The 10,813-nt window shown below is 38.5% G+C and overlaps 1 protein-coding gene across 1 annotated transcript in view; it reads left to right on the plus strand.

Annotated features, from left to right (window-relative positions):
* Positions 1-5,899, plus strand: part of LOC126092839 (serine/threonine-protein phosphatase 2A 65 kDa regulatory subunit A alpha isoform-like) — a 49,017-nt gene extending 43,118 nt beyond the window's left edge. Inside the window, exons 5-8 of the mRNA XM_049908569.1 lie at positions 4,015-4,234; positions 4,919-5,079; positions 5,221-5,379; positions 5,819-5,899. Coding sequence (XP_049764526.1) covers positions 4,015-4,234; positions 4,919-5,079; positions 5,221-5,379; positions 5,819-5,899 — 621 coding nt within the window. The remainder of the gene's footprint in view (positions 1-4,014; positions 4,235-4,918; positions 5,080-5,220; positions 5,380-5,818) is intronic.
* Positions 5,900-10,813: the final 4,914 nt, after the last annotated feature.

Here is a 10,813-nt window from a genome sequence, read left to right on the forward strand (position 1 = left end):
TCTCTCTCTCTCTCTCTCACACACACACACACACACACACACACACACACACACACACACACACACACAAACACATGCGCAGGAAAACTAAACCTCGCATTATAACGAATATGCTAACACGAAGACAGACCCACGTGATGCAAGCTGTTCTCGTTTTTATTTTCCCTACGGCCACTGCAGTGTTAAAGATATTAAAACCGCAGCATTTTATTCCTTAGATAATTGCTAATATTTGTAATAATACAGTTTAACCGACTCTGAAATTACTCTTACGTATCAGTGGTTGCCATGCCTGGGCATATTTTTGGCTTTCTGGTTACTCCAAAGTGTTGTGTTATATCGGCTGATTGTGTACAGCAGGCAGGAGGAATCTGGCTTTGGTAACAGTTAGGGCAGTTGCGTTTCCCGTACCAATGGGCAGCATGTGACACAGACTGTTGTGTGCCACAGATGTGGGCGCGTCTGAGGAATCGTTTGTTCTCCTGTGAACAAACCTGTTGCCTGTGGGCGTTCTGTAGGCGAAGGCGTAGAGACGAGGACGCTGATGAAGAACTGATGTGTGTCCAGGAAGTGAGCGACGGCGAGTCGGAGGTAAGTGAGCCTTGCTACCAGACAAGGTTGTCGTGTCACTAGTATACAAGAGCACGTAAACAGTGGTCACCGACAGATATTGTTCCTTGCGCCAGGCTGATGTTTTCTGTACGTTAGAGGAACTTACAGAATTGTCTAAGTGAATTGCACAAATTTTAGCTCTCCTTTTACACTCCTTGACAGCTAATGAGATGAGTTTGGCTAAAATACCGACTGTCTGCACAACACCAAACGTTAGAGCTCTTAATTTAAGGAAGGCCACTTCAGTCACATAACTGTTTCTTTTTCTTTTGGTTTACTCTACACAGGGGAGCAAAAAGAAGACAATGTATTATTTACATGGACGTAAATATCACAACAATCGTAATCAAGATTTATAGGATGGTACAATGACCAATATCACAATACCCTCAAACGCATGCCACCGAAACGTACACACACAAGCAGCGAGGATGTCAGTGTTATCTGAATCAAGTAAACATGGAACAGGAAATTACTTCCGTGGCTGACTCATTACTGAGTATAGTAAAGAAAGATCTAGATACAAGACACACTACAGAAAAAAGATAAAAACAAATTTGTATCCACCAGTTTGTAGATACAAAATACTCCAAAATCTTCAAAGTAAAGAAGGCAGAAATTGGATTGCGTACATCTATACCACAGAGTCCAATCATAACATATATTCAGATTTTTGAATATATAACATGACTTGAAAGGAATGCTCCATGTTCTGCCTAAGATAAACAGGCAAAGAATTTCACACCACATTTACATAGCGCATGGTAGCCTGTACACACAACAGACATACCACATTATCAATAGGTCAACACATATACAGTACAGGTCACCAATTCGTTAACGAAGATCAAAATGTCATTGGGCTCCACCGACTAATTGAAAGTCGTAAAATGGATCTGACTGAAGAAGCGGAGATATGTTCACACGATAAAAATTAAGAAGACAAAAAATTCAATGAAAAACTGGAAAGTGATTCAGTGAATTCCTTTAGCTGCTTAATTAGGATCCTTAAAGACGAAAATGAAATAGTGCTGCGTAAGAACTACTAACTTTGTAAACAAAATAAAATGAAATAGTTACTCAGATTACAGACGAAAAATACCCTCTCCATGAAAGAGTAATATACATATTCCGTGAGCGATCTATAGCGTAATCACTGCTCGCTACATGTAAAAATATCTTTGCTACTGTTTGTTATTGTATGTTTGCTGTTTTCAGCGCGTATTGTGCCGTGTAAGTTGTGTGACTGATATTTAATGTGTGTGAGCTTCTGCATAAATGAAACAGAAGTAAGCCGTAAGGAAAAGCTTATTCAAGATTCAACATAACCTATATGTAAAGATCGAGCGTTAATTAGATAACTTCTCGTGTTTGCGTATTACGGTAAAGGCTACAGAGAAGTGCAGCACCACACACTTCGAAAACATCACTTATAAGTACTATAACACACGATAAAATGCGCTTGAGAAAGGGAACCATTACCAGAAAAAGGTCGTGCAAGAAATAATTGATAGCGAAAAAGAACTGGTAACGAAAGAAGGTGTTTTATAAAATCATCCAGCTCTTCTTTCAAACGTGGCAAGCATTCCACACCGACAAACCGAGCTCGAGGTCTAATCGTTCGCGGGTGACTTCATTCGCGCGTTAATTTCTGTTTATTAGGATTCTTTTAAGCAATATGAGTCTAACATATGTCTTGATAAAGAATACAGTTATGTTGCCGTTTCATGTTGAATCACTCCGCACAGAAACTACTAGACAATTGATAGTTGTGACGGCTCCAACTGCAGCTTAGGCTGCTGAACCTCTGCAAGACATTCGTCTGTATTGCCATAATACATTCACAGTTTACAAGTAACAGTAAACGCTGGCACCATATTTATCGAACCATAAAAGTTCGGCGACTAGTGTTTGATTTTCTAATTTAATTTCCTCACCATCACCTGAATTTCAAGTCACAGTCCATTCTGTTCAGTTGCTCTTCTAAGTACTTTGTCATCACTGAAATAATATCATCAACAAATTTTAATGTTTTTTTTTTCTAGACTCCATTCTTTCTTTTCAAATGACCTTCTAGCCACTTTCCGTATGTTACAGAATTGCAATGTCAGTGGCAAACCTTAAAAAGTTTTCTTTCCGTTTCTGTAACTTAACATCCTTTCAGAATTGATCCTTGGTTTCCTTAACAAATGTCTCGAAGTAGTTATTGAATAACATCAACGAAAGGCAAAAAACTATTTTAATTTTTACTACTTCTGTTTTGTATTCTCCGATTCTTATAATTGCAGTTTTATTGTACACGACGCAGATAGGCTTCCACTAGTTATTCATAGCTGAGAACTATTTGAAATTTCTAATACTCTATAGTAATCAGAACAATCAAAGTCTCTTTAGAAATCTGCAGTGTGGGTTGTCATCAGTCTATTTTCTAAGATTAGTCGCAGAGACAGTATTGCGTACCGTGTTCCTAGTTAACTTCTCCAGTTCGACTTCTATCAGAAGTACCATTCTCCAGTAGACAGAATTTTTGTAACCAGATGGAACTATGAAATAAAAAGTGGAACTATGAAACTATTAATTTTATAAAATATTTAATTTACGAGGTGTATGCCTCAGTATGTAGTAAATGACTGAGGCTAATGAAAGGTTTGTTGTGCAAATCTGTGGACTCATTTCATACCTGAAGTGGAAATTGCGATAGATCGACTGTAATTACTGAGTTGCTGTCCGCCCCAGTAGCTGAGTGGTCAGCGTGACGGATTGCCGTCCTCCGGGCCCGGGTTCGATTCCCGGCTGGGTCGGAGATTTTCTCCGCTCAGGGACTGGGTGTTGTGTTGTGTTCATCATCATTTCATCCCCATCCGGCGTGCAGGTCGCCCAATGTGGCGCCGAATATAATGAGACCTGCGCCAAGGCGGCCGGACCTGCCCCGCGAGGGGCCTCCCGGCCAATGACGCCAAACGCTCATCATCATCATCACTGAGTTGCTAAGCATCTCAACTATTTATTCCCGAACATACTGTGTGACTGATGCTTTTGAGTACCGAAATGGTATTCATGTAGTTGTTACTTGTTTTAGGACAAAAAGTTTACAAACTACCGATAAAGAAAACAGAAAATTAGTAACGACTTTCAGAACTCTTTGCAAACATTTAGTAGGTACTTTCAAAGAAATTACTGTGCCTTCGGTGACACATTGTGACGTGCCTTTGATAAGTGTATCAGAGAGTTCCTGATTTCTAGAAACATGTGTTCTGTAACCCACATGATTGTTATAATAGCCATTTGCTTCACATACAGAGATACTTTTTTCTGAGCTTTTAATTGAAATGTTTTAATAGAATATTCACATTTCATAGTTTTTCTATGTTCGTTTCTATATTTGTTCTATTTTCTCTTCAGACTGCTCTGGAGTACAACCCAACAACAGAGGAACCAGATGTGTGTGACACAGCGCAGTGCTGGAAGAGGGAGACAACACCAACAATATTTCGTCAATACTTCGAAGATCGATTCGTCTCACTCTTGAGTATATTGACAGCAGAAGAGTCAATTAAGTCTAGAATTTTAGCACGCACGCTCATGTGTAAGTGCTATGCAGGACTTTCGCAGGCTGGAAAAGGTAATTCGCCCAGTCCAACTAACTGTACTATTCTGGATTATCGAGAGTGCAGTAGGAAATGTTTGTCTTTTACATATCGAAAAATTATTTTATTACTGTGTAGAAATGTTGTTTCTTTTTCCACAAAGGACTGACCAGCTTGTGATGAGTTGACTCAGGCAATGTACGTTTGATGTCGAGTAGGTTTTGTGGCTTTTTGCAAAAATAGAGACTTCTTCTAGCTGTGATACTACATTATACATTAGTATCAACATGTGGGATACTACTTTCTACTGAGAGCAATCGATGATGCCGGGTTACATTTTCTAAAATTACAGCACACGCATTTCGTAAAGAATGTGCAGTCAGGTGAAGGATTATTTCATATCACATGATACTTTTATGAGACGTTAGTTGTACTCTTCGCGGTAAAGGAAGTGCTTACCAATCTCAAACTTCCCATATCTGTAGAGTGCGCGCACAAAACGAGCTGATTGGCTAACTTTAATTCTCAATAACTCGTAAAAGGCGTAATGGAACGAATTTATTTCTTACCAGTTTTTTCTGGCACATATTGCCCTACAACAGACTTACAAGCTTTTCAGACTGTTTTTGACCACCCTTCATATTAAGTTCTCACAAACGTGTTTCCTAATGTCAGTCTGTGATTAAAAAATCTAACCTACCCGTTTCTTTTTTTTGCAGCCTTCGTGCGCCAAACATATTATCGTCTGTGTATCGATGAAAGTGTTGCCGTGAGGGAAAATGCAGCCAGAAAACTGGATGAGTTTGCGAAAGTGGTGGATTTAAGCCATTTTGAAGTCGATATTATACCCCTATTTCATATGCTACAGAAGGACAAAGAGGTATGCCGATTTATTATGCCTATTTAGAATTGATACTCTGCTATTTCAATATTCTTATCAATAATGCACTAGATGTTGTTATAACTCAGAAAGGGTACCTTAATCTGAGGTATTTATCAACTCTTATGTTTGCTTCTTTAGGTAATAATACGTCTGGCAGCTGCTGAATCGTTAGTGAATATTTTGATGTACCAGCGCGTTCCTGACGAACTCTGCAGGGAGCTGCTTTCAGAGTTGCAGAAGTATATTAATGATCCGTCTTCGAGTGTTCGTTACCTGATCGTCACCAAAATTGTCGAGGTATGTATGTCAAGAAAATATGTTACACTGTTGGATTTATCCATACTGTCTCTAAATATTAGATTGTAATGCGAAATTCATTGTTAAATCCTAGGTGATGTGCTGAAATATTTAATGCAGCATGATTATTGATGAGAAACTCCGAACACTTATATTCTACTACAAGAAACCTGTTTGTCAGTATAGTATACCTGAGGTCTGATAATTACACAGAAACAAGGAATTGGTAGACACGATTTATTTAGTAGGAGTTCTGTAATAGACGAGGGCGAATGACATTGTGAGTTTAAAAACATTTTCCTTCTGTATATATCATCATTTAGTATACATTTCATAACTTACCATCTTACTGTACATGAAGGTTTTGGGATGGAGATTAATACGTAATTGAAGTTACTGAAATCGGTATAACTTATATGATTTTTTTCCTCTTTTATAGGTTTTAAGAGGTCTACAGGAAGGCACGTTGAAGTCAGATCTTCTCCAAATGCTTGATGATTTACTCAAGAGTCTGACATAGGAAGATGGACAGCAGCAACACAACAGTATCAGTTGTTTCAAGTGTGATCGTCTCAAAATTACTGAAGATTATTTGAAGGACTCTGAAAATTAAGAACGGGTATCCGCAGGCCATCAGTTACACACATTTTAAGTGTTATTATTCTCCAAATTCTTCACAATTTGTTGTAGGACTCTTGCGGTATAACGAGGGACAGCTGAAGCACATCATCTGCAAGTGTTTTAAGTGTGGTGTTCTTAAATACTAGAGTTGCTGAAGGACTTTGGGCATAACAGCCGGGCAGGTGCAGCATATCAATTGCAAGGCTTCTGCAGTGATCTTGAAACGGAAGACATACTCATGCTATATACAGTGGTACTTTTGGTTGACCCAAATTAAAATATTAGTGTGACGAATGTGCCTGGTCTTCTAAATCTGAAGCAATAAAGTACAGTGTTACAGTTTGATTCGTTTTGTCTTTTTTTCCTACTTTTATTTTCATGAAATGAAACATGATAAATTGATTTCACACCAGTTTTGTACAGAGCAAAAGGTAAACACAAAATATCAGGAGAATAAACCAAAAGTTATTGTGTAATGTAATGAGTTAATAGCAACTGTAGTATAAGATGATGCACTACACATAAATGCATACAGATAATGCATCATGAATTCCATCTACATGTATTGTGTGTCTCAATATTCTGTCCTCTCTCCCTCAGTACCAGTTAATCACACTTACAATTATACATAGCCCCCCACAGCCCCCTCAGTCTACACACACACACACACACACACACACACACACACTCACATACACATCACATACTATGTGTAAAGAGTTTTCTTATGGAATCGATGTTTCTTGCCCTACTACTACGGCAAAAAATAAAAGCAGTGCATGCATGGTGATGGGTGAATGGCGGGGGGGGGGGGGGGGGCAATTTCAGTTGTGCCAAGATTATTACATCTACCTCCCTCCGTGTAAGGAAATCTGTTACAATTCATGTTTCCCGGTTTAATTTCCTCCATCATATATCCAAACATTACAGTATAGCGTAATGAAGTCGATGTATGTTTTCCACGATTCCTGACTTTCATGACTGCTAATTTCTCGTGTTGTAATGGAGAAAAGGGTGCAGTAAGATGCGTCTTCTTTGTAATTCAATGATTTATAGCAAATGGGAAACAATTTAAGCAAATACCATATCGTAATTCTGAATTCTGCACATAAACACGATAAACCACTAAGAGGTGAATGTGGGTTCACAAGGCCCGTAAAGAATTATTATAACGGCATGGAAGTGTACATGACTAACAAAAGAATTTGTTCCGTTAATGTCAAGTTTTTATTTTATTTTATTAACATGAAAGAACTAAATGTCTACCTTGAAGATGTCAGGGTATCAAAGAAGGAATCTGACCGACTATAGTTTAGTAAAACAAAGATTCAGAAATCTGTTTGAAGAGTAAAATAAAGCTTCGGTAATCTGGTTGAACACTGAGAGTTAATGAGGTGTTGACGTTGATAGTGACAAACTAGTGATCTTGCAGAGGTAAAGGAGAAAGCGATAGAATCGTCGGGACCTTGAAAATTTGAAGGTGCTAAAATAACAGGCAAATTACACACCTACCGCGACACTTGGTCAACTTTAATTGGGGCTGGATGATTTTACTCAAAATGCACACTGTAGTGGGCCACTGAAATATTCCCTACTATAACAGGACAATTTACCCGATTAAACTCCAGCATCTTTATTTTTATCTGTAGATCTACATGGTATTAAGCACACATCAGTGCCCGGAAACGTGATTCACATCAGACCTAAGCATATTGCAAACAGCCGAGAAATGATCGGAGTCAATATCTCTGGGACGTTCTCACGCTTAACTGAAAAGTAATTAACGAAAGGTCACTAATTACGCCCGATCGTTCATGTCCGAACTGTGCGCCGCCAATCTCGTCTATTTCGCAGGTAACATGCGAAGAAACCAGCATAAATGAATAAGAGACACGGTAATGGCTTGACTTAACAACGGAGCCGATACAACGCAATTTAAATATCCTTCACCACGGATAGATTGATATACACTTACATTTGTTCTGCTCGAACTCCAATGACAAAAAAGTGATAGTGCAAGCAGAAGATAAAAGAGCATCAATTTTTCCGTTTTAGTCAGTGATTTTACATTCACCATGTTTACAACTTCTGGAAGTATCGGCACGTTAAATGTAATCTTTGAACATATAGAAAAGTCATAGTTTCTCTTGTAAGTAAATTATCAGAACAAAAATTTATGGTAAAAAGTAATGAAACATTTTATCGCCTCCCATGAATGCTTGTCAACTTCGTACACCAGAAACATTTAACAGCAATTGTATGGGGACGTTATCTCTCACAAATTATTTTCATGTTACCTTTAGGTATAAAGACAGAACGTAACATAAGAATTAAAACAAAATTATTTAATGGATGAATCGTTAAGGAAGCTTTACAAATACAGTAACTTCTTGCAAATTGCTCAGGGTAATTGTTTCATTGATAAGTATCAGCCCCAGATATACGATAATTCCGAACCAGAGTAAAAACTTGATAGTGCCCCCCTCCCTAACCCACCAGAATGTTTGATATGTGACGTGAAAATCTAAACAAAAAATCGACTTGCGAAAAATATGTTTATTTTGTAGCAAACTTCTTTCTGATTATACAAAACGTATATGTCAGAAGAAATGTAAGACATGTTATTTATTCCTAAGTGTGTCAAAGTGAAATTCCACGACTCTACACACAGCAATTTTCTTTCGCACGTCACTACTTCGCCCTGTGGAATTCAAACATGTATATTTAGCAATGGAAGTCACCAAATCTATATTCAGGACAGTGTAAATTAAAATGTCCTGTAGTGCCTCTCTTGCTCTCAGTCGTCAGGTTTGACATCCTACCCTCCCCCGTAAAAGAAGAAGCTCACAGTTAATAATGGTTGCGTTTGTTGTGTAGTACCTCATCAAAGTTCGTCAATCGTTTGACTACATGAAAAATCAAAATTTCGTTGTCTAATACTGAAAAAGCTGTTAGGAAAAATAGTATCCAAGATTTGATTACGTCAATTTTGTCACTGTCTGCTAGATTAAACGAAATACGTCTTTCCAGTATTGCAGCAATTGTAGAACATGCCAAATAAGCGCAACTGGTTTAGCACAAATTGTCAATTTTATGTACCTCATTTATATAAATAACACGACACACTATAATCCACGAAATACCAATATCAAATGCCTATTAGGCCTACTGCAAGCACAAACTTTTGCTATCAAACAGTTTCACATTTCATTCATACGCTCAAATTTCTCAAACACAGGATCGAAAAGTAGTAGCACCAAATTTTTGTATAAATTTGGAATAGTCATGTACTTCTATATAATTTCGTGTCTCGTCTCCGTTTCTTTTCCTTCCTTTTTCTTACAAACTATCTTGTCATCACTTATTCCGTAACTATTCCTGTCACTGTCAAAACGTATTCTCCGTTAACTTCACTAACCCTGCCAGAATAGCCGGTTTAGTTACAACGCGTTTATCGTCCAGTCAGGCGTTGTTACATGTTTTTACAACGCGTTTTCCACGCTGTTCCGAGAATAGAACTTAAGCAGCTGCTTACCAGGGACTGTACAACTAGCTCTTAGTAATTAGCGTTCTGGTTAAATTTTTTTGTCATAATTTCAACTTCTTGGATACACAGAGAGGATAAAATGTAATCTTGCTTACCTGTTATTACTACTACTCTTTTTTGCTCCCTGGTTGTGTGACTCTATGGATTTCGCTCATAATTATAACAACTTTGATCATTCGCGCACCCAATCAACCATATAAACAAACAGCGATTGGCACTCACCCCTTCGGATTTATTCGGCTCAGCTCATATAGATCCGTCCTCTTTTGTCTGCGGGAAAGTTTTTTATTTCTAGATGGGACAGGGATTCCCCTGGAAGGGACGTCATGTATGCAAGCGTGCAAAAAACAAATAATGATTCGTTCAGAAATCGACTTGAAATGTGTTCAAAAATAGTCAAAAACAAACAAGGATGCGTTTCAAAATTCCGTGGATAATCGATAGACAGACATGCGCTACACACTTGGAATTTTGTGAACCAAGTTTTTTTCAAGAACTGGAATTTGGCGCCCCTGGAATTTCCGCCCGATTTTCCACCCCCTAGATCCGGGCCCGATAAGTATACAAATGAAAACAGAATTATGTTTTATGTTTCAGTACTTGATGAGAACTCAATAGTTATTCTAATATTCTTGACTCATTTCCCGTTTTGACGTTCCTGTCCCCAACTGGTAAAATGGGGCAAAGGAGAAAAAAACCAACGAAGCGAGGAACATCACCATGTATTCTATACATTTAGTTCTCTAACTCCAAACTGTGTATTAAGTAACGTGTTCATGAGTCACTGTCATGCTTATTATATACACGGAGTGTCATATATTGGACAGTATTCGTTATTTACACACATAATAAAGGTCGGTGCATCGAGTGTACAAAATTGTTTTATCGACAGATAATTGCCAAAGAAAGTGAAGAAATCTCTCTTTTTGCTTAACGTCCATGTTGTTTGCGGAAGTTTAATTCTCGATAAACATTTTGTACATAATAAGGAAATCATGTCGTCGAGGACTGAACCATAGTTGCTGCATCATTGTGCTGCAGCGAGTGGCTAATGCGGGCGTCGAGTTTTGCCAGGCTACAACAGCTAGGTGGCGTCTCGTCAGGTGGGGCGCGGCGACGTAACAAGCACAGCCGCCACGGAAGACAGCTGCCAGCCGCGTTATTCTTCAAACTGCTCGCCACGGCGTACACGGAACATTGACAGGGGCAGTAACTGCTTTTCATTAAGACTTGACATGCAGTGCTGCCCTGTGAAAATTTTCCTTC

The sequence above is a fragment of the Schistocerca cancellata genome, chromosome 7, assembly GCF_023864275.1.
Source record: "Schistocerca cancellata isolate TAMUIC-IGC-003103 chromosome 7, iqSchCanc2.1, whole genome shotgun sequence".
Lineage (NCBI taxonomy): Eukaryota > Metazoa > Arthropoda > Insecta > Orthoptera > Acrididae > Schistocerca > Schistocerca cancellata.